The 25551-nt window shown below is 47.4% G+C and overlaps 1 protein-coding gene across 1 annotated transcript; it reads right to left on the reverse strand.

Moving 5' to 3' along the window:
* Positions 1-1402: 1402 nt before the first annotated feature.
* LOC141377963 (uncharacterized) lies at positions 1403-25551 on the reverse strand. The gene is made up of 12 exons (XM_073924198.1): positions 19543-25551; positions 18713-18988; positions 17883-18158; positions 17053-17328; positions 16223-16498; positions 15393-15668; positions 14563-14838; positions 13733-14008; positions 12903-13178; positions 12073-12348; positions 11243-11518; positions 1403-10688 (listed from the first exon to the last, which is right to left on the reverse strand). Exons 1-12 carry the CDS (start codon positions 19826-19828, stop codon positions 10321-10323), a joined length of 3414 nt encoding a protein of 1137 aa, XP_073780299.1. The 5' UTR covers positions 19829-25551; the 3' UTR covers positions 1403-10320.

Below are 25551 nucleotides of genomic sequence, written 5' to 3' on the forward strand. Positions count from 1 at the left end.
GGGAAACATCGAGAAAAATCGAAACATCGAGAAAGTGTGAAAACAGAGAGAGAGAGAGTGTTAGGAAGCCACGCCCACTGAGAAGTCTATATAAATGAGCTGATGTGAAGTATTCCAGCCATTCAGTTGCTCAAACTAGCCTGAGGAAGGAAAAGAAACTCCGAAACGTCGCGATCAGGTTTGAGCAGTACATTTAGGGCCTCCATTTCAAAACGCAAATGGGAGAGAGCCACATTATTTGATCTCATGGGAAAGTAAAATAAATGTATTAAGTCCACAAAGACAAAACTTTATTAATTTACAAAAATCGACCGCACTCTTCAACACATCTCTAAACCCAACCCGGGTGACCTTTCACACCTAAAACTTAACCCAAGTGCCTAGAGCCCTAAGACCAGGGACCCTAAGACCCCGAACCCTACCCAAACGCTGAATTAGCGTTACACACATACCTAGAACTTGGTGGGTAATTTTTTCACAGCAACTTGGTTGTGTTGCGGGCTGACGCTGGCCTTTCTCGATGTCGTTCGGATCCGTTCGGCCGACTCGGACGCCGCGGGCGTGGCGGGCAGTTGATGTCGATGGACCGTGCATAACCGGGGATGGACTCAGTCCAACCTCTGGATTTTTCCTCACCCTAACCCAGCCAGTGCCTCCAGCTCTGCACCTCGCCTGCTGCGGACGGGAACGCCGGCGGATCCATCGATGTCGGGGAAATGAGTCTCCAACTCGGAGCATTTAATAAATTGATGTCAAAAAGTACACAACAAGACAATAGAAAATGTAACGCTAAGTTTATGACGCACCACAAAGTGCCGATATTCAGTTTTGGGAAACATCGAGAAAAATCGAAACATCGAGAAAGTGTGAAAACAGAGAGAGAGAGAGTGTTAGGAAGCCACGCCCACTGAGAAGTCTATATAAATGAGCTGATGTGAAGTATTCCAGCCATTCAGTTGCTCAAACTAGCCTGAGGAAGGAAAAGAAACTCCGAAACGTCGCGATCAGGTTTGAGCAGTACATTTAGGGCCTCCATTTCAAAACGCAAATGGGAGAGAGCCACATTATTTGATCTCATGGGAAAGTAAAATAAATGTATTAAGTCCACAAAGACAAAACTTTATTAATTTACAAAAATCGACCGCACTCTTCAACACATCTCTAAACCCAACCCGGGTGACCTTTCACACCTAAAACTTAACCCAAGTGCCTAGAGCCCTAAGACCAGGGACCCTAAGACCCCGAACCCTACCCAAACGCTGAATTAGCGTTACACACATACCTAAAACTTGGTGGGTAATTTTTTCACAGCAACTTGGTTGTGTTGCGGGCTGACGCTGGCCTTTCTCGATGTCGTTCGGATCCGTTCGGCCGACTCGGACGCCGCGGGCGTGGCGGGCAGTTGATGTCGATGGACCGTGCATAACCGGGGATGGACTCAGTCCAACCTCTGGATTTTTCCTCACCCTAACCCAGCCAGTGCCTCCAGCTCTGCACCTCGCCTGCTGCGGACGGGAACGCCGGCGGATCCATCGATGTCGGGGAAATGAGTCTCCAACTCGGAGCATTTAATAAATTGATGTCAAAAAGTACACAACAAGACAATAGAAAATGTAACGCTAAGTTTATGACGCACCACAAAGTGCCGATATTCAGTTTTGGGAAACATCGAGAAAAATCGAAACATCGAGAAAGTGTGAAAACAGAGAGAGAGAGAGTGTTAGGAAGCCACGCCCACTGAGAAGTCTATATAAATGAGCTGATGTGAAGTATTCCAGCCATTCAGTTGCTCAAACTAGCCTGAGGAAGGAAAAGAAACTCCGAAACGTCGCGATCAGGTTTGAGCAGTACATTTAGGGCCTCCATTTCAAAACGCAAATGGGAGAGAGCCACATTATTTGATCTCATGGGAAAGTAAAATAAATGTATTAAGTCCACAAAGACAAAACTTTATTAATTTACAAAAATCGACCGCACTCTTCAACACATCTCTAAACCCAACCCGGGTGACCTTTCACACCTAAAACTTAACCCAAGTGCCTAGAGCCCTAAGACCAGGGACCCTAAGACCCCGAACCCTACCCAAACGCTGAATTAGCGTTACACACATACCTAAAACTTGGTGGGTAATTTTTTCACAGCAACTTGGTTGTGTTGCGGGCTGACGCTGGCCTTTCTCGATGTCGTTCGGATCCGTTCGGCCGACTCGGACGCCGCGGGCGTGGCGGGCAGTTGATGTCGATGGACCGTGCATAACCGGGGATGGACTCAGTCCAACCTCTGGATTTTTCCTCACCCTAACCCAGCCAGTGCCTCCAGCTCTGCACCTCGCCTGCTGCGGACGGGAACGCCGGCGGATCCATCGATGTCGGGGAAATGAGTCTCCAACTCGGAGCATTTAATAAATTGATGTCAAAAAGTACACAACAAGACAATAGAAAATGTAACGCTAAGTTTATGACGCACCACAAAGTGCCGATATTCAGTTTTGGGAAACATCGAGAAAAATCGAAACATCGAGAAAGTGTGAAAACAGAGAGAGAGAGAGTGTTAGGAAGCCACGCCCACTGAGAAGTCTATATAAATGAGCTGATGTGAAGTATTCCAGCCATTCAGTTGCTCAAACTAGCCTGAGGAAGGAAAAGAAACTCCGAAACGTCGCGATCAGGTTTGAGCAGTACATTTAGGGCCTCCATTTCAAAACGCAAATGGGAGAGAGCCACATTATTTGATCTCATGGGAAAGTAAAATAAATGTATTAAGTCCACAAAGACAAAACTTTATTAATTTACAAAAATCGACCGCACTCTTCAACACATCTCTAAACCCAACCCGGGTGACCTTTCACACCTAAAACTTAACCCAAGTGCCTAGAGCCCTAAGACCAGGGACCCTAAGACCCCGAACCCTACCCAAACGCTGAATTAGCGTTACACACATACCTAAAACTTGGTGGGTAATTTTTTCACAGCAACTTGGTTGTGTTGCGGGCTGACGCTGGCCTTTCTCGATGTCGTTCGGATCCGTTCGGCCGACTCGGACGCCGCGGGCGTGGCGGGCAGTTGATGTCGATGGACCGTGCATAACCGGGGATGGACTCAGTCCAACCTCTGGATTTTTCCTCACCCTAACCCAGCCAGTGCCTCCAGCTCTGCACCTCGCCTGCTGCGGACGGGAACGCCGGCGGATCCATCGATGTCGGGGAAATGAGTCTCCAACTCGGAGCATTTAATAAATTGATGTCAAAAAGTACACAACAAGACAATAGAAAATGTAACGCTAAGTTTATGACGCACCACAAAGTGCCGATATTCAGTTTTGGGAAACATCGAGAAAAATCGAAACATCGAGAAAGTGTGAAAACAGAGAGAGAGAGAGTGTTAGGAAGCCACGCCCACTGAGAAGTCTATATAAATGAGCTGATGTGAAGTATTCCAGCCATTCAGTTGCTCAAACTAGCCTGAGGAAGGAAAAGAAACTCCGAAACGTCGCGATCAGGTTTGAGCAGTACATTTAGGGCCTCCATTTCAAAACGCAAATGGGAGAGAGCCACATTATTTGATCTCATGGGAAAGTAAAATAAATGTATTAAGTCCACAAAGACAAAACTTTATTAATTTACAAAAATCGACCGCACTCTTCAACACATCTCTAAACCCAACCCGGGTGACCTTTCACACCTAAAACTTAACCCAAGTGCCTAGAGCCCTAAGACCAGGGACCCTAAGACCCCGAACCCTACCCAAACGCTGAATTAGCGTTACACACATACCTAAAACTTGGTGGGTAATTTTTTCACAGCAACTTGGTTGTGTTGCGGGCTGACGCTGGCCTTTCTCGATGTCGTTCGGATCCGTTCGGCCGACTCGGACGCCGCGGGCGTGGCGGGCAGTTGATGTCGATGGACCGTGCATAACCGGGGATGGACTCAGTCCAACCTCTGGATTTTTCCTCACCCTAACCCAGCCAGTGCCTCCAGCTCTGCACCTCGCCTGCTGCGGACGGGAACGCCGGCGGATCCATCGATGTCGGGGAAATGAGTCTCCAACTCGGAGCATTTAATAAATTGATGTCAAAAAGTACACAACAAGACAATAGAAAATGTAACGCTAAGTTTATGACGCACCACAAAGTGCCGATATTCAGTTTTGGGAAACATCGAGAAAAATCGAAACATCGAGAAAGTGTGAAAACAGAGAGAGAGAGAGTGTTAGGAAGCCACGCCCACTGAGAAGTCTATATAAATGAGCTGATGTGAAGTATTCCAGCCATTCAGTTGCTCAAACTAGCCTGAGGAAGGAAAAGAAACTCCGAAACGTCGCGATCAGGTTTGAGCAGTACATTTAGGGCCTCCATTTCAAAACGCAAATGGGAGAGAGCCACATTATTTGATCTCATGGGAAAGTAAAATAAATGTATTAAGTCCACAAAGACAAAACTTTATTAATTTACAAAAATCGACCGCACTCTTCAACACATCTCTAAACCCAACCCGGGTGACCTTTCACACCTAAAACTTAACCCAAGTGCCTAGAGCCCTAAGACCAGGGACCCTAAGACCCCGAACCCTACCCAAACGCTGAATTAGCGTTACACACATACCTAAAACTTGGTGGGTAATTTTTTCACAGCAACTTGGTTGTGTTGCGGGCTGACGCTGGCCTTTCTCGATGTCGTTCGGATCCGTTCGGCCGACTCGGACGCCGCGGGCGTGGCGGGCAGTTGATGTCGATGGACCGTGCATAACCGGGGATGGACTCAGTCCAACCTCTGGATTTTTCCTCACCCTAACCCAGCCAGTGCCTCCAGCTCTGCACCTCGCCTGCTGCGGACGGGAACGCCGGCGGATCCATCGATGTCGGGGAAATGAGTCTCCAACTCGGAGCATTTAATAAATTGATGTCAAAAAGTACACAACAAGACAATAGAAAATGTAACGCTAAGTTTATGACGCACCACAAAGTGCCGATATTCAGTTTTGGGAAACATCGAGAAAAATCGAAACATCGAGAAAGTGTGAAAACAGAGAGAGAGAGAGTGTTAGGAAGCCACGCCCACTGAGAAGTCTATATAAATGAGCTGATGTGAAGTATTCCAGCCATTCAGTTGCTCAAACTAGCCTGAGGAAGGAAAAGAAACTCCGAAACGTCGCGATCAGGTTTGAGCAGTACATTTAGGGCCTCCATTTCAAAACGCAAATGGGAGAGAGCCACATTATTTGATCTCATGGGAAAGTAAAATAAATGTATTAAGTCCACAAAGACAAAACTTTATTAATTTACAAAAATCGACCGCACTCTTCAACACATCTCTAAACCCAACCCGGGTGACCTTTCACACCTAAAACTTAACCCAAGTGCCTAGAGCCCTAAGACCAGGGACCCTAAGACCCCGAACCCTACCCAAACGCTGAATTAGCGTTACACACATACCTAAAACTTGGTGGGTAATTTTTTCACAGCAACTTGGTTGTGTTGCGGGCTGACGCTGGCCTTTCTCGATGTCGTTCGGATCCGTTCGGCCGACTCGGACGCCGCGGGCGTGGCGGGCAGTTGATGTCGATGGACCGTGCATAACCGGGGATGGACTCAGTCCAACCTCTGGATTTTTCCTCACCCTAACCCAGCCAGTGCCTCCAGCTCTGCACCTCGCCTGCTGCGGACGGGAACGCCGGCGGATCCATCGATGTCGGGGAAATGAGTCTCCAACTCGGAGCATTTAATAAATTGATGTCAAAAAGTACACAACAAGACAATAGAAAATGTAACGCTAAGTTTATGACGCACCACAAAGTGCCGATATTCAGTTTTGGGAAACATCGAGAAAAATCGAAACATCGAGAAAGTGTGAAAACAGAGAGAGAGAGAGTGTTAGGAAGCCACGCCCACTGAGAAGTCTATATAAATGAGCTGATGTGAAGTATTCCAGCCATTCAGTTGCTCAAACTAGCCTGAGGAAGGAAAAGAAACTCCGAAACGTCGCGATCAGGTTTGAGCAGTACATTTAGGGCCTCCATTTCAAAACGCAAATGGGAGAGAGCCACATTATTTGATCTCATGGGAAAGTAAAATAAATGTATTAAGTCCACAAAGACAAAACTTTATTAATTTACAAAAATCGACCGCACTCTTCAACACATCTCTAAACCCAACCCGGGTGACCTTTCACACCTAAAACTTAACCCAAGTGCCTAGAGCCCTAAGACCAGGGACCCTAAGACCCCGAACCCTACCCAAACGCTGAATTAGCGTTACACACATACCTAAAACTTGGTGGGTAATTTTTTCACAGCAACTTGGTTGTGTTGCGGGCTGACGCTGGCCTTTCTCGATGTCGTTCGGATCCGTTCGGCCGACTCGGACGCCGCGGGCGTGGCGGGCAGTTGATGTCGATGGACCGTGCATAACCGGGGATGGACTCAGTCCAACCTCTGGATTTTTCCTCACCCTAACCCAGCCAGTGCCTCCAGCTCTGCACCTCGCCTGCTGCGGACGGGAACGCCGGCGGATCCATCGATGTCGGGGAAATGAGTCTCCAACTCGGAGCATTTAATAAATTGATGTCAAAAAGTACACAACAAGACAATAGAAAATGTAACGCTAAGTTTATGACGCACCACAAAGTGCCGATATTCAGTTTTGGGAAACATCGAGAAAAATCGAAACATCGAGAAAGTGTGAAAACAGAGAGAGAGAGAGTGTTAGGAAGCCACGCCCACTGAGAAGTCTATATAAATGAGCTGATGTGAAGTATTCCAGCCATTCAGTTGCTCAAACTAGCCTGAGGAAGGAAAAGAAACTCCGAAACGTCGCGATCAGGTTTGAGCAGTACATTTAGGGCCTCCATTTCAAAACGCAAATGGGAGAGAGCCACATTATTTGATCTCATGGGAAAGTAAAATAAATGTATTAAGTCCACAAAGACAAAACTTTATTAATTTACAAAAATCGACCGCACTCTTCAACACATCTCTAAACCCAACCCGGGTGACCTTTCACACCTAAAACTTAACCCAAGTGCCTAGAGCCCTAAGACCAGGGACCCTAAGACCCCGAACCCTACCCAAACGCTGAATTAGCGTTACACACATACCTAAAACTTGGTGGGTAATTTTTTCACAGCAACTTGGTTGTGTTGCGGGCTGACGCTGGCCTTTCTCGATGTCGTTCGGATCCGTTCGGCCGACTCGGACGCCGCGGGCGTGGCGGGCAGTTGATGTCGATGGACCGTGCATAACCGGGGATGGACTCAGTCCAACCTCTGGATTTTTCCTCACCCTAACCCAGCCAGTGCCTCCAGCTCTGCACCTCGCCTGCTGCGGACGGGAACGCCGGCGGATCCATCGATGTCGGGGAAATGAGTCTCCAACTCGGAGCATTTAATAAATTGATGTCAAAAAGTACACAACAAGACAATAGAAAATGTAACGCTAAGTTTATGACGCACCACAAAGTGCCGATATTCAGTTTTGGGAAACATCGAGAAAAATCGAAACATCGAGAAAGTGTGAAAACAGAGAGAGAGAGAGTGTTAGGAAGCCACGCCCACTGAGAAGTCTATATAAATGAGCTGATGTGAAGTATTCCAGCCATTCAGTTGCTCAAACTAGCCTGAGGAAGGAAAAGAAACTCCGAAACGTCGCGATCAGGTTTGAGCAGTACATTTAGGGCCTCCATTTCAAAACGCAAATGGGAGAGAGCCACATTATTTGATCTCATGGGAAAGTAAAATAAATGTATTAAGTCCACAAAGACAAAACTTTATTAATTTACAAAAATCGACCGCACTCTTCAACACATCTCTAAACCCAACCCGGGTGACCTTTCACACCTAAAACTTAACCCAAGTGCCTAGAGCCCTAAGACCAGGGACCCTAAGACCCCGAACCCTACCCAAACGCTGAATTAGCGTTACACACATACCTAAAACTTGGTGGGTAATTTTTTCACAGCAACTTGGTTGTGTTGCGGGCTGACGCTGGCCTTTCTCGATGTCGTTCGGATCCGTTCGGCCGACTCGGACGCCGCGGGCGTGGCGGGCAGTTGATGTCGATGGACCGTGCATAACCGGGGATGGACTCAGTCCAACCTCTGGATTTTTCCTCACCCTAACCCAGCCAGTGCCTCCAGCTCTGCACCTCGCCTGCTGCGGACGGGAACGCCGGCGGATCCATCGATGTCGGGGAAATGAGTCTCCAACTCGGAGCATTTAATAAATTGATGTCAAAAAGTACACAACAAGACAATAGAAAATGTAACGCTAAGTTTATGACGCACCACAAAGTGCCGATATTCAGTTTTGGGAAACATCGAGAAAAATCGAAACATCGAGAAAGTGTGAAAACAGAGAGAGAGAGAGTGTTAGGAAGCCACGCCCACTGAGAAGTCTATATAAATGAGCTGATGTGAAGTATTCCAGCCATTCAGTTGCTCAAACTAGCCTGAGGAAGGAAAAGAAACTCCGAAACGTCGCGATCAGGTTTGAGCAGTACATTTAGGGCCTCCATTTCAAAACGCAAATGGGAGAGAGCCACATTATTTGATCTCATGGGAAAGTAAAATAAATGTATTAAGTCCACAAAGACAAAACTTTATTAATTTACAAAAATCGACCGCACTCTTCAACACATCTCTAAACCCAACCCGGGTGACCTTTCACACCTAAAACTTAACCCAAGTGCCTAGAGCCCTAAGACCAGGGACCCTAAGACCCCGAACCCTACCCAAACGCTGAATTAGCGTTACACACATACCTAAAACTTGGTGGGTAATTTTTTCACAGCAACTTGGTTGTGTTGCGGGCTGACGCTGGCCTTTCTCGATGTCGTTCGGATCCGTTCGGCCGACTCGGACGCCGCGGGCGTGGCGGGCAGTTGATGTCGATGGACCGTGCATAACCGGGGATGGACTCAGTCCAACCTCTGGATTTTTCCTCACCCTAACCCAGCCAGTGCCTCCAGCTCTGCACCTCGCCTGCTGCGGACGGGAACGCCGGCGGATCCATCGATGTCGGGGAAATGAGTCTCCAACTCGGAGCATTTAATAAATTGATGTCAAAAAGTACACAACAAGACAATAGAAAATGTAACGCTAAGTTTATGACGCACCACAAAGTGCCGATATTCAGTTTTGGGAAACATCGAGAAAAATCGAAACATCGAGAAAGTGTGAAAACAGAGAGAGAGAGAGTGTTAGGAAGCCACGCCCACTGAGAAGTCTATATAAATGAGCTGATGTGAAGTATTCCAGCCATTCAGTTGCTCAAACTAGCCTGAGGAAGGAAAAGAAACTCCGAAACGTCGCGATCAGGTTTGAGCAGTACATTTAGGGCCTCCATTTCAAAACGCAAATGGGAGAGAGCCACATTATTTGATCTCATGGGAAAGTAAAATAAATGTATTAAGTCCACAAAGACAAAACTTTATTAATTTACAAAAATCGACCGCACTCTTCAACACATCTCTAAACCCAACCCGGGTGACCTTTCACACCTAAAACTTAACCCAAGTGCCTAGAGCCCTAAGACCAGGGACCCTAAGACCCCGAACCCTACCCAAACGCTGAATTAGCGTTACACACATACCTAAAACTTGGTGGGTAATTTTTTCACAGCAACTTGGTTGTGTTGCGGGCTGACGCTGGCCTTTCTCGATGTCGTTCGGATCCGTTCGGCCGACTCGGACGCCGCGGGCGTGGCGGGCAGTTGATGTCGATGGACCGTGCATAACCGGGGATGGACTCAGTCCAACCTCTGGATTTTTCCTCACCCTAACCCAGCCAGTGCCTCCAGCTCTGCACCTCGCCTGCTGCGGACGGGAACGCCGGCGGATCCATCGATGTCGGGGAAATGAGTCTCCAACTCGGAGCATTTAATAAATTGATGTCAAAAAGTACACAACAAGACAATAGAAAATGTAACGCTAAGTTTATGACGCACCACAAAGTGCCGATATTCAGTTTTGGGAAACATCGAGAAAAATCGAAACATCGAGAAAGTGTGAAAACAGAGAGAGAGAGAGTGTTAGGAAGCCACGCCCACTGAGAAGTCTATATAAATGAGCTGATGTGAAGTATTCCAGCCATTCAGTTGCTCAAACTAGCCTGAGGAAGGAAAAGAAACTCCGAAACGTCGCGATCAGGTTTGAGCAGTACATTTAGGGCCTCCATTTCAAAACGCAAATGGGAGAGAGCCACATTATTTGATCTCATGGGAAAGTAAAATAAATGTATTAAGTCCACAAAGACAAAACTTTATTAATTTACAAAAATCGACCGCACTCTTCAACACATCTCTAAACCCAACCCGGGTGACCTTTCACACCTAAAACTTAACCCAAGTGCCTAGAGCCCTAAGACCAGGGACCCTAAGACCCCGAACCCTACCCAAACGCTGAATTAGCGTTACACACATACCTAAAACTTGGTGGGTAATTTTTTCACAGCAACTTGGTTGTGTTGCGGGCTGACGCTGGCCTTTCTCGATGTCGTTCGGATCCGTTCGGCCGACTCGGACGCCGCGGGCGTGGCGGGCAGTTGATGTCGATGGACCGTGCATAACCGGGGATGGACTCAGTCCAACCTCTGGATTTTTCCTCACCCTAACCCAGCCAGTGCCTCCAGCTCTGCACCTCGCCTGCTGCGGACGGGAACGCCGGCGGATCCATCGATGTCGGGGAAATGAGTCTCCAACTCGGAGCATTTAATAAATTGATGTCAAAAAGTACACAACAAGACAATAGAAAATGTAACGCTAAGTTTATGACGCACCACAAAGTGCCGATATTCAGTTTTGGGAAACATCGAGAAAAATCGAAACATCGAGAAAGTGTGAAAACAGAGAGAGAGAGAGTGTTAGGAAGCCACGCCCACTGAGAAGTCTATATAAATGAGCTGATGTGAAGTATTCCAGCCATTCAGTTGCTCAAACTAGCCTGAGGAAGGAAAAGAAACTCCGAAACGTCGCGATCAGGTTTGAGCAGTACATTTAGGGCCTCCATTTCAAAACGCAAATGGGAGAGAGCCACATTATTTGATCTCATGGGAAAGTAAAATAAATGTATTAAGTCCACAAAGACAAAACTTTATTAATTTACAAAAATCGACCGCACTCTTCAACACATCTCTAAACCCAACCCGGGTGACCTTTCACACCTAAAACTTAACCCAAGTGCCTAGAGCCCTAAGACCAGGGACCCTAAGACCCCGAACCCTACCCAAACGCTGAATTAGCGTTACACACATACCTAAAACTTGGTGGGTAATTTTTTCACAGCAACTTGGTTGTGTTGCGGGCTGACGCTGGCCTTTCTCGATGTCGTTCGGATCCGTTCGGCCGACTCGGACGCCGCGGGCGTGGCGGGCAGTTGATGTCGATGGACCGTGCATAACCGGGGATGGACTCAGTCCAACCTCTGGATTTTTCCTCACCCTAACCCAGCCAGTGCCTCCAGCTCTGCACCTCGCCTGCTGCGGACGGGAACGCCGGCGGATCCATCGATGTCGGGGAAATGAGTCTCCAACTCGGAGCATTTAATAAATTGATGTCAAAAAGTACACAACAAGACAATAGAAAATGTAACGCTAAGTTTATGACGCACCACAAAGTGCCGATATTCAGTTTTGGGAAACATCGAGAAAAATCGAAACATCGAGAAAGTGTGAAAACAGAGAGAGAGAGAGTGTTAGGAAGCCACGCCCACTGAGAAGTCTATATAAATGAGCTGATGTGAAGTATTCCAGCCATTCAGTTGCTCAAACTAGCCTGAGGAAGGAAAAGAAACTCCGAAACGTCGCGATCAGGTTTGAGCAGTACATTTAGGGCCTCCATTTCAAAACGCAAATGGGAGAGAGCCACATTATTTGATCTCATGGGAAAGTAAAATAAATGTATTAAGTCCACAAAGACAAAACTTTATTAATTTACAAAAATCGACCGCACTCTTCAACACATCTCTAAACCCAACCCGGGTGACCTTTCACACCTAAAACTTAACCCAAGTGCCTAGAGCCCTAAGACCAGGGACCCTAAGACCCCGAACCCTACCCAAACGCTGAATTAGCGTTACACACATACCTAAAACTTGGTGGGTAATTTTTTCACAGCAACTTGGTTGTGTTGCGGGCTGACGCTGGCCTTTCTCGATGTCGTTCGGATCCGTTCGGCCGACTCGGACGCCGCGGGCGTGGCGGGCAGTTGATGTCGATGGACCGTGCATAACCGGGGATGGACTCAGTCCAACCTCTGGATTTTTCCTCACCCTAACCCAGCCAGTGCCTCCAGCTCTGCACCTCGCCTGCTGCGGACGGGAACGCCGGCGGATCCATCGATGTCGGGGAAATGAGTCTCCAACTCGGAGCATTTAATAAATTGATGTCAAAAAGTACACAACAAGACAATAGAAAATGTAACGCTAAGTTTATGACGCACCACAAAGTGCCGATATTCAGTTTTGGGAAACATCGAGAAAAATCGAAACATCGAGAAAGTGTGAAAACAGAGAGAGAGAGAGTGTTAGGAAGCCACGCCCACTGAGAAGTCTATATAAATGAGCTGATGTGAAGTATTCCAGCCATTCAGTTGCTCAAACTAGCCTGAGGAAGGAAAAGAAACTCCGAAACGTCGCGATCAGGTTTGAGCAGTACATTTAGGGCCTCCATTTCAAAACGCAAATGGGAGAGAGCCACATTATTTGATCTCATGGGAAAGTAAAATAAATGTATTAAGTCCACAAAGACAAAACTTTATTAATTTACAAAAATCGACCGCACTCTTCAACACATCTCTAAACCCAACCCGGGTGACCTTTCACACCTAAAACTTAACCCAAGTGCCTAGAGCCCTAAGACCAGGGACCCTAAGACCCCGAACCCTACCCAAACGCTGAATTAGCGTTACACACATACCTAAAACTTGGTGGGTAATTTTTTCACAGCAACTTGGTTGTGTTGCGGGCTGACGCTGGCCTTTCTCGATGTCGTTCGGATCCGTTCGGCCGACTCGGACGCCGCGGGCGTGGCGGGCAGTTGATGTCGATGGACCGTGCATAACCGGGGATGGACTCAGTCCAACCTCTGGATTTTTCCTCACCCTAACCCAGCCAGTGCCTCCAGCTCTGCACCTCGCCTGCTGCGGACGGGAACGCCGGCGGATCCATCGATGTCGGGGAAATGAGTCTCCAACTCGGAGCATTTAATAAATTGATGTCAAAAAGTACACAACAAGACAATAGAAAATGTAACGCTAAGTTTATGACGCACCACAAAGTGCCGATATTCAGTTTTGGGAAACATCGAGAAAAATCGAAACATCGAGAAAGTGTGAAAACAGAGAGAGAGAGAGTGTTAGGAAGCCACGCCCACTGAGAAGTCTATATAAATGAGCTGATGTGAAGTATTCCAGCCATTCAGTTGCTCAAACTAGCCTGAGGAAGGAAAAGAAACTCCGAAACGTCGCGATCAGGTTTGAGCAGTACATTTAGGGCCTCCATTTCAAAACGCAAATGGGAGAGAGCCACATTATTTGATCTCATGGGAAAGTAAAATAAATGTATTAAGTCCACAAAGACAAAACTTTATTAATTTACAAAAATCGACCGCACTCTTCAACACATCTCTAAACCCAACCCGGGTGACCTTTCACACCTAAAACTTAACCCAAGTGCCTAGAGCCCTAAGACCAGGGACCCTAAGACCCCGAACCCTACCCAAACGCTGAATTAGCGTTACACACATACCTAAAACTTGGTGGGTAATTTTTTCACAGCAACTTGGTTGTGTTGCGGGCTGACGCTGGCCTTTCTCGATGTCGTTCGGATCCGTTCGGCCGACTCGGACGCCGCGGGCGTGGCGGGCAGTTGATGTCGATGGACCGTGCATAACCGGGGATGGACTCAGTCCAACCTCTGGATTTTTCCTCACCCTAACCCAGCCAGTGCCTCCAGCTCTGCACCTCGCCTGCTGCGGACGGGAACGCCGGCGGATCCATCGATGTCGGGGAAATGAGTCTCCAACTCGGAGCATTTAATAAATTGATGTCAAAAAGTACACAACAAGACAATAGAAAATGTAACGCTAAGTTTATGACGCACCACAAAGTGCCGATATTCAGTTTTGGGAAACATCGAGAAAAATCGAAACATCGAGAAAGTGTGAAAACAGAGAGAGAGAGAGTGTTAGGAAGCCACGCCCACTGAGAAGTCTATATAAATGAGCTGATGTGAAGTATTCCAGCCATTCAGTTGCTCAAACTAGCCTGAGGAAGGAAAAGAAACTCCGAAACGTCGCGATCAGGTTTGAGCAGTACATTTAGGGCCTCCATTTCAAAACGCAAATGGGAGAGAGCCACATTATTTGATCTCATGGGAAAGTAAAATAAATGTATTAAGTCCACAAAGACAAAACTTTATTAATTTACAAAAATCGACCGCACTCTTCAACACATCTCTAAACCCAACCCGGGTGACCTTTCACACCTAAAACTTAACCCAAGTGCCTAGAGCCCTAAGACCAGGGACCCTAAGACCCCGAACCCTACCCAAACGCTGAATTAGCGTTACACACATACCTAAAACTTGGTGGGTAATTTTTTCACAGCAACTTGGTTGTGTTGCGGGCTGACGCTGGCCTTTCTCGATGTCGTTCGGATCCGTTCGGCCGACTCGGACGCCGCGGGCGTGGCGGGCAGTTGATGTCGATGGACCGTGCATAACCGGGGATGGACTCAGTCCAACCTCTGGATTTTTCCTCACCCTAACCCAGCCAGTGCCTCCAGCTCTGCACCTCGCCTGCTGCGGACGGGAACGCCGGCGGATCCATCGATGTCGGGGAAATGAGTCTCCAACTCGGAGCATTTAATAAATTGATGTCAAAAAGTACACAACAAGACAATAGAAAATGTAACGCTAAGTTTATGACGCACCACAAAGTGCCGATATTCAGTTTTGGGAAACATCGAGAAAAATCGAAACATCGAGAAAGTGTGAAAACAGAGAGAGAGAGAGTGTTAGGAAGCCACGCCCACTGAGAAGTCTATATAAATGAGCTGATGTGAAGTATTCCAGCCATTCAGTTGCTCAAACTAGCCTGAGGAAGGAAAAGAAACTCCGAAACGTCGCGATCAGGTTTGAGCAGTACATTTAGGGCCTCCATTTCAAAACGCAAATGGGAGAGAGCCACATTATTTGATCTCATGGGAAAGTAAAATAAATGTATTAAGTCCACAAAGACAAAACTTTATTAATTTACAAAAATCGACCGCACTCTTCAACACATCTCTAAACCCAACCCGGGTGACCTTTCACACCTAAAACTTAACCCAAGTGCCTAGAGCCCTAAGACCAGGGACCCTAAGACCCCGAACCCTACCCAAACGCTGAATTAGCGTTACACACATACCTAAAACTTGGTGGGTAATTTTTTCACAGCAACTTGGTTGTGTTGCGGGCTGACGCTGGCCTTTCTCGATGTCGTTCGGATCCGTTCGGCCGACTCGGACGCCGCGGGCGTGGCGGGCAGTTGATGTCGATGGACCGTGCATAACCGGGGATGGACTCAGTCCAACCTCTGGATTTTTCCTCACCCTAACCCAGCCAGTGCCTCCAGCTCTGCACCTCGCCTGCTGCGGACGGGAACGCCGGCGGATCCATCGATGTCGGGGAAATGAGTCTCCAACTCGGAGCATTTAATAAATTGATGTCAAAAAGTACACAACAAGACAATAGAAAATGTAACGCTAAGTTTATGACGCACCACAAAGTGCCGATATTCAGTTTTGGGAAACATCGAGAAAAATCGAAACATCGAGAAAGTGTGAAAACAGAGAGAGAGAGAGTGTTAGGAAGCCACGCCCACTGAGAAGTCTATATAAATGAGCTGATGTGAAGTATTCCAGCCATTCAGTTGCTCAAACTAGCCTGAGGAAGGAAAAGAAACTCCGAAACGTCGCGATCAGGTTTGAGCAGTACATTTAGGGCCTCCATTTCAAAACGCAAATGGGAGAGAGCCACATTATTTGATCTCATGGGAAAGTAAAATAAATGTATTAAGTCCACAAAGACAAAACTTTATTAATTTACAAAAATCGACCGCACTCTTCAACACATCTCTAAACCCAACCCGGGTGACCTTTCACACCTAAAACTTAACCCAAGTGCCTAGAGCCCTAAGACCAGGGACCCTAAGACCCCGAACCCTACCCAAACGCTGAATTAGCGTTACACACATACCTAAAACTTGGTGGGTAATTTTTTCACAGCAACTTGGTTGTGTTGCGGGCTGACGCTGGCCTTTCTCGATGTCGTTCGGATCCGTTCGGCCGACTCGGACGCCGCGGGCGTGGCGGGCAGTTGATGTCGATGGACCGTGCATAACCGGGGATGGACTCAGTCCAACCTCTGGATTTTTCCTCACCCTAACCCAGCCAGTGCCTCCAGCTCTGCACCTCGCCTGCTGCGGACGGGAACGCCGGCGGATCCATCGATGTCGGGGAAATGAGTCTCCAACTCGGAGCATTCAATAAATTGATGTCAAAAAGTACACAACAAGACAATAGAAAATGTAACGCTAAGTTTATGACGCACCACAAAGTGCCGATATTCAGTTTTGGGAAACATCGAGAAAAATCGAAACATCGAGAAAGTGTGAAAACAGAGAGAGAGAGAGTGTTAGGAAGCCACGCCCACTGAGAAGTCTATATAAATGAGCTGATGTGAAGTATTCCAGCCATTCAGTTGCTCAAACTAGCCTGAGGAAGGAAAAGAAACTCCGAAACGTCGCGATCAGGTTTGAGCAGTACATTTAGGGCCTCCATTTCAAAACGCAAATGGGAGAGAGCCACATTATTTGATCTCATGGGAAAGTAAAATAAATGTATTAAGTCCACAAAGACAAAACTTTATTAATTTACAAAAATCGACCGCACTCTTCAACACATCTCTAAACCCAACCCGGGTGACCTTTCACACCTAAAACTTAACCCAAGTGCCTAGAGCCCTAAGACCAGGGACCCTAAGACCCCGAACCCTACCCAAACGCTGAATTAGCGTTACACACATACCTAAAACTTGGTGGGTAATTTTTTCACAGCAACTTGGTTGTGTTGCGGGCTGACGCTGGCCTTTCTCGATGTCGTTCGGATCCGTTCGGCCGACTCGGACGCCGCGGGCGTGGCGGGCAGTTGATGTCGATGGACCGTGCATAACCGGGGATGGACTCAGTCCAACCTCTGGATTTTTCCTCACCCTAACCCAGCCAGTGCCTCCAGCTCTGCACCTCGCCTGCTGCGGACGGGAACGCCGGCGGATCCATCGATGTCGGGGAAATGAGTCTCCAACTCGGAGCATTTAATAAATTGATGTCAAAAAGTACACAACAAGACAATAGAAAATGTAACGCTAAGTTTATGACGCACCACAAAGTGCCGATATTCAGTTTTGGGAAACATCGAGAAAAATCGAAACATCGAGAAAGTGTGAAAACAGAGAGAGAGAGAGTGTTAGGAAGCCACGCCCACTGAGAAGTCTATATAAATGAGCTGATGTGAAGTATTCCAGCCATTCAGTTGCTCAAACTAGCCTGAGGAAGGAAAAGAAACTCCGAAACGTCGCGATCAGGTTTGAGCAGTACATTTAGGGCCTCCATTTCAAAACGCAAATGGGAGAGAGCCACATTATTTGATCTCATGGGAAAGTAAAATAAATGTATTAAGTCCACAAAGACAAAACTTTATTAATTTACAAAAATCGACCGCACTCTTCAACACATCTCTAAACCCAACCCGGGTGACCTTTCACACCTAAAACTTAACCCAAGTGCCTAGAGCCCTAAGACCAGGGACCCTAAGACCCCGAACCCTACCCAAACGCTGAATTAGCGTTACACACATACCTAAAACTTGGTGGGTAATTTTTTCACAGCAACTTGGTTGTGTTGCGGGCTGACGCTGGCCTTTCTCGATGTCGTTCGGATCCGTTCGGCCGACTCGGACGCCGCGGGCGTGGCGGGCAGTTGATGTCGATGGACCGTGCATAACCGGGGATGGACTCAGTCCAACCTCTGGATTTTTCCTCACCCTAACCCAGCCAGTGCCTCCAGCTCTGCACCTCGCCTGCTGCGGACGGGAACGCCGGCGGATCCATCGATGTCGGGGAAATGAGTCTCCAACTCGGAGCATTTAATAAATTGATGTCAAAAAGTACACAACAAGACAATAGAAAATGTAACGCTAAGTTTATGACGCACCACAAAGTGCCGATATTCAGTTTTGGGAAACATCGAGAAAAATCGAAACATCGAGAAAGTGTGAAAACAGAGAGAGAGAGAGTGTTAGGAAGCCACGCCCACTGAGAAGTCTATATAAATGAGCTGATGTGAAGTATTCCAGCCATTCAGTTGCTCAAACTAGCCTGAGGAAGGAAAAGAAACTCCGAAACGTCGCGATCAGGTTTGAGCAGTACATTTAGGGCCTCCATTTCAAAACGCAAATGGGAGAGAGCCACATTATTTGATCTCATGGGAAAGTAAAATAAATGTATTAAGTCCACAAAGACAAAACTTTATTAATTTACAAAAATCGACCGCACTCTTCAACACATCTCTAAACCCAACCCGGGTGACCTTTCACACCTAAAACTTAACCCAAGTGCCTAGAGCCCTAAGACCAGGGACCCTAAGACCCCGAACCCTACCCAAACGCTGAATTAGCGTTACACACATACCTAAAACTTGGTGGGTAATTTTTTCACAGCAACTTGGTTGTGTTGCGGGCTGACGCTGGCCTTTCTCGATGTCGTTCGGATCCGTTCGGCCGACTCGGACGCCGCGGGCGTGGCGGGCAGTTGATGTCGATGGACCGTGCATAACCGGGGATGGACTCAGTCCAACCTCTGGATTTTTCCTCACCCTAACCCAGCCAGTGCCTCCAGCTCTGCACCTCGCCTGCTGCGGACGGGAACGCCGGCGGATCCATCGATGTCGGGGAAATGAGTCTCCAACTCGGAGCATTTAATAAATTGATGTCAAAAAGTACACAACAAGACAATAGAAAATGTAACGCTAAGTTTATGACGCACCACAAAGTGCCGATATTCAGTTTTGGGAAACATCGAGAAAAATCGAAACATCGAGAAAGTGTGAAAACAGAGAGAGAGAGAGTGTTAGGAAGCCACGCCCACTGAGAAGTCTATATAAATGAGCTGATGTGAAGTATTCCAGCCATTCAGTTGCTCAAACTAGCCTGAGGAAGGAAAAGAAACTCCGAAACGTCGCGATCAGGTTTGAGCAGTACATTTAGGGCCTCCATTTCAAAACGCAAATGGGAGAGAGCCACATTATTTGATCTCATGGGAAAGTAAAATAAATGTATTAAGTCCACAAAGACAAAACTTTATTAATTTACAAAAATCGACCGCACTCTTCAACACATCTCTAAACCCAACCCGGGTGACCTTTCACACCTAAAACTTAACCCAAGTGCCTAGAGCCCTAAGACCAGGGACCCTAAGACCCCGAACCCTACCCAAACGCTGAATTAGCGTTACACACATACCTAAAACTTGGTGGGTAATTTTTTCACAGCAACTTGGTTGTGTTGCGGGCTGACGCTGGCCTTTCTCGATGTCGTTCGGATCCGTTCGGCCGACTCGGACGCCGCGGGCGTGGCGGGCAGTTGATGTCGATGGACCGTGCATAACCGGGGATGGACTCAGTCCAACCTCTGGATTTTTCCTCACCCTAACCCAGCCAGTGCCTCCAGCTCTGCACCTCGCCTGCTGCGGACGGGAACGCCGGCGGATCCATCGATGTCGGGGAAATGAGTCTCCAACTCGGAGCATTTAATAAATTGATGTCAAAAAGTACACAACAAGACAATAGAAAATGTAACGCTAAGTTTATGACGCACCACAAAGTGCCGATATTCAGTTTTGGGAAACATCGAGAAAAATCGAAACATCGAGAAAGTGTGAAAACAGAGAGAGAGAGAGTGTTAGGAAGCCACGCCCACTGAGAAGTCTATATAAATGAGCTGATGTGAAGTATTCCAGCCATTCAGTTGCTCAAACTAGCCTGAGGAAGGAAAAGAAACTCCGAAACGTCGCGATCAGGTTTGAGCAGTACATTTAGGGCCTCCATTTCAAAACGCAAATGGGAGAGAGCCACATTATTTGATCTCATGGGAAAGTAAAATAAATGTATTAAGTCCACAAAGACAAAACTTTATTAATTTACAAAAATCGACCGCACTCTTCAACACATCTCTAAACCCAACCCGGGTGACCTTTCACACCTAAAACTTAACCCAAGTGCCTAGAGCCCTAAGACCAGGGACCCTAAGACCCCGAACCCTACCCAAACGCTGAATTAGCGTTACACACATACCTAAAACTTGGTGGGTAATTTTTTCACAGCAACTTGGTTGTGTTGCGGGCTGACGCTGGCCTTTCTCGATGTCGTTCGGATCCGTTCGGCCGACTCGGACGCCGCGGGCGTGGCGGGCAGTTGATGTCGATGGACCGTGCATAACCGGGGATGGACTCAGTCCAACCTCTGGATTTTTCCTCACCCTAACCCAGCCAGTGCCTCCAGCTCTGCACCTCGCCTGCTGCGGACGGGAACGCCGGCGGATCCATCGATGTCGGGGAAATGAGTCTCCAACTCGGAGCATTTAATAAATTGATGTCAAAAAGTACACAACAAGACAATAGAAAATGTAACGCTAAGTTTATGACGCACCACAAAGTGCCGATATTCAGTTTTGGGAAACATCGAGAAAAATCGAAACATCGAGAAAGTGTGAAAACAGAGAGAGAGAGAGTGTTAGGAAGCCACGCCCACTGAGAAGTCTATATAAATGAGCTGATGTGAAGTATTCCAGCCATTCAGTTGCTCAAACTAGCCTGAGGAAGGAAAAGAAACTCCGAAACGTCGCGATCAGGTTTGAGCAGTACATTTAGGGCCTCCATTTCAAAACGCAAATGGGAGAGAGCCACATTATTTGATCTCATGGGAAAGTAAAATAAATGTATTAAGTCCACAAAGACAAAACTTTATTAATTTACAAAAATCGACCGCACTCTTCAACACATCTCTAAACCCAACCCGGGTGACCTTTCACACCTAAAACTTAACCCAAGTGCCTAGAGCCCTAAGACCAGGGACCCTAAGACCCCGAACCCTACCCAAACGCTGAATTAGCGTTACACACATACCTAAAACTTGGTGGGTAATTTTTTCACAGCAACTTGGTTGTGTTGCGGGCTGACGCTGGCCTTTCTCGATGTCGTTCGGATCCGTTCGGCCGACTCGGACGCCGCGGGCGTGGCGGGCAGTTGATGTCGATGGACCGTGCATAACCGGGGATGGACTCAGTCCAACCTCTGGATTTTTCCTCACCCTAACCCAGCCAGTGCCTCCAGCTCTGCACCTCGCCTGCTGCGGACGGGAACGCCGGCGGATCCATCGATGTCGGGGAAATGAGTCTCCAACTCGGAGCATTTAATAAATTGATGTCAAAAAGTACACAACAAGACAATAGAAAATGTAACGCTAAGTTTATGACGCACCACAAAGTGCCGATATTCAGTTTTGGGAAACATCGAGAAAAATCGAAACATCGAGAAAGTGTGAAAACAGAGAGAGAGAGAGTGTTAGGAAGCCACGCCCACTGAGAAGTCTATATAAATGAGCTGATGTGAAGTATTCCAGCCATTCAGTTGCTCAAACTAGCCTGAGGAAGGAAAAGAAACTCCGAAACGTCGCGATCAGGTTTGAGCAGTACATTTAGGGCCTCCATTTCAAAACGCAAATGGGAGAGAGCCACATTATTTGATCTCATGGGAAAGTAAAATAAATGTATTAAGTCCACAAAGACAAAACTTTATTAATTTACAAAAATCGACCGCACTCTTCAACACATCTCTAAACCCAACCCGGGTGACCTTTCACACCTAAAACTTAACCCAAGTGCCTAGAGCCCTAAGACCAGGGACCCTAAGACCCCGAACCCTACCCAAACGCTGAATTAGCGTTACACACATACCTAAAACTTGGTGGGTAATTTTTTCACAGCAACTTGGTTGTGTTGCGGGCTGACGCTGGCCTTTCTCGATGTCGTTCGGATCCGTTCGGCCGACTCGGACGCCGCGGGCGTGGCGGGCAGTTGATGTCGATGGACCGTGCATAACCGGGGATGGACTCAGTCCAACCTCTGGATTTTTCCTCACCCTAACCCAGCCAGTGCCTCCAGCTCTGCACCTCGCCTGCTGCGGACGGGAACGCCGGCGGATCCATCGATGTCGGGGAAATGAGTCTCCAACTCGGAGCATTTAATAAATTGATGTCAAAAAGTACACAACAAGACAATAGAAAATGTAACGCTAAGTTTATGACGCACCACAAAGTGCCGATATTCAGTTTTGGGAAACATCGAGAAAAATCGAAACATCGAGAAAGTGTGAAAACAGAGAGAGAGAGAGTGTTAGGAAGCCACGCCCACTGAGAAGTCTATATAAATGAGCTGATGTGAAGTATTCCAGCCATTCAGTTGCTCAAACTAGCCTGAGGAAGGAAAAGAAACTCCGAAACGTCGCGATCAGGTTTGAGCAGTACATTTAGGGCCTCCATTTCAAAACGCAAATGGGAGAGAGCCACATTATTTGATCTCATGGGAAAGTAAAATAAATGTATTAAGTCCACAAAGACAAAACTTTATTAATTTACAAAAATCGACCGCACTCTTCAACACATCTCTAAACCCAACCCGGGTGACCTTTCACACCTAAAACTTAACCCAAGTGCCTAGAGCCCTAAGACCAGGGACCCTAAGACCCCGAACCCTACCCAAACGCTGAATTAGCGTTACACACATACCTAAAACTTGGTGGGTAATTTTTTCACAGCAACTTGGTTGTGTTGCGGGCTGACGCTGGCCTTTCTCGATGTCGTTCGGATCCGTTCGGCCGACTCGGACGCCGCGGGCGTGGCGGGCAGTTGATGTCGATGGACCGTGCATAACCGGGGATGGACTCAGTCCAACCTCTGGATTTTTCCTCACCCTAACCCAGCCAGTGCCTCCAGCTCTGCACCTCGCCTGCTGCGGACGGGAACGCCGGCGGATCCATCGATGTCGGGGAAATGAGTCTCCAACTCGGAGCATTTAATAAATTGATGTCAAAAAGTACACAACAAGACAATAGAAAATGTAACGCTAAGTTTATGACGCACCACAAAGTGCCGATATTCAGTTTTGGGAAACATCGAGAAAAATCGAAACATCGAGAAAGTGTGAAAACAGAGAGAGAGAGAGTGTTAGGAAGCCACGCCCACTGAGAAGTCTATATAAATGAGCTGATGTGAAGTATTCCAGCCATTCAGTTGCTCAAACTAGCCTGAGGAAGGAAAAGAAACTCCGAAACGTCGCGATCAGGTTTGAGCAGTACATTTAGGGCCTCCATTTCAAAACGCAAATGGGAGAGAGCCACATTATTTGATCTCATGGGAAAGTAAAATAAATGTATTAAGTCCACAAAGACAAAACTTTATTAATTTACAAAAATCGACCGCACTCTTCAACACATCTCTAAACCCAACCCGGGTGACCTTTCACACCTAAAACTTAACCCAAGTGCCTAGAGCCCTAAGACCAGGGACCCTAAGACCCCGAACCCTACCCAAACGCTGAATTAGCGTTACACACATACCTAAAACTTGGTGGGTAATTTTTTCACAGCAACTTGGTTGTGTTGCGGGCTGACGCTGGCCTTTCTCGATGTCGTTCGGATCCGTTCGGCCGACTCGGACGCCGCGGGCGTGGCGGGCAGTTGATGTCGATGGACCGTGCATAACCGGGGATGGACTCAGTCCAACCTCTGGATTTTTCCTCACCCTAACCCAGCCAGTGCCTCCAGCTCTGCACCTCGCCTGCTGCGGACGGGAACGCCGGCGGATCCATCGATGTCGGGGAAATGAGTCTCCAACTCGGAGCATTTAATAAATTGATGTCAAAAAGTACACAACAAGACAATAGAAAATGTAACGCTAAGTTTATGACGCACCACAAAGTGCCGATATTCAGTTTTGGGAAACATCGAGAAAAATCGAAACATCGAGAAAGTGTGAAAACAGAGAGAGAGAGAGTGTTAGGAAGCCACGCCCACTGAGAAGTCTATATAAATGAGCTGATGTGAAGTATTCCAGCCATTCAGTTGCTCAAACTAGCCTGAGGAAGGAAAAGAAACTCCGAAACGTCGCGATCAGGTTTGAGCAGTACATTTAGGGCCTCCATTTCAAAACGCAAATGGGAGAGAGCCACATTATTTGATCTCATGGGAAAGTAAAATAAATGTATTAAGTCCACAAAGACAAAACTTTATTAATTTACAAAAATCGACCGCACTCTTCAACACATCTCTAAACCCAACCCGGGTGACCTTTCACACCTAAAACTTAACCCAAGTGCCTAGAGCCCTAAGACCAGGGACCCTAAGACCCCGAACCCTACCCAAACGCTGAATTAGCGTTACACACATACCTAAAACTTGGTGGGTAATTTTTTCACAGCAACTTGGTTGTGTTGCGGGCTGACGCTGGCCTTTCTCGATGTCGTTCGGATCCGTTCGGCCGACTCGGACGCCGCGGGCGTGGCGGGCAGTTGATGTCGATGGACCGTGCATAACCGGGGATGGACTCAGTCCAACCTCTGGATTTTTCCTCACCCTAACCCAGCCAGTGCCTCCAGCTCTGCACCTCGCCTGCTGCGGACGGGAACGCCGGCGGATCCATCGATGTCGGGGAAATGAGTCTCCAACTCGGAGCATTTAATAAATTGATGTCAAAAAGTACACAACAAGACAATAGAAAATGTAACGCTAAGTTTATGACGCACCACAAAGTGCCGATATTCAGTTTTGGGAAACATCGAGAAAAATCGAAACATCGAGAAAGTGTGAAAACAGAGAGAGAGAGAGTGTTAGGAAGCCACGCCCACTGAGAAGTCTATATAAATGAGCTGATGTGAAGTATTCCAGCCATTCAGTTGCTCAAACTAGCCTGAGGAAGGAAAAGAAACTCCGAAACGTCGCGATCAGGTTTGAGCAGTACATTTAGGGCCTCCATTTCAAAACGCAAATGGGAGAGAGCCACATTATTTGATCTCATGGGAAAGTAAAATAAATGTATTAAGTCCACAAAGACAAAACTTTATTAATTTACAAAAATCGACCGCACTCTTCAACACATCTCTAAACCCAACCCGGGTGACCTTTCACACCTAAAACTTAACCCAAGTGCCTAGAGCCCTAAGACCAGGGACCCTAAGACCCCGAACCCTACCCAAACGCTGAATTAGCGTTACACACATACCTAAAACTTGGTGGGTAATTTTTTCACAGCAACTTGGTTGTGTTGCGGGCTGACGCTGGCCTTTCTCGATGTCGTTCGGATCCGTTCGGCCGACTCGGACGCCGCGGGCGTGGCGGGCAGTTGATGTCGATGGACCGTGCATAACCGGGGATGGACTCAGTCCAACCTCTGGATTTTTCCTCACCCTAACCCAGCCAGT

Source organism: Danio rerio, chromosome 15 (genome assembly GCF_049306965.1).
Source record: "Danio rerio strain Tuebingen ecotype United States chromosome 15, GRCz12tu, whole genome shotgun sequence".
Lineage (NCBI taxonomy): Eukaryota > Metazoa > Chordata > Actinopteri > Cypriniformes > Danionidae > Danio > Danio rerio.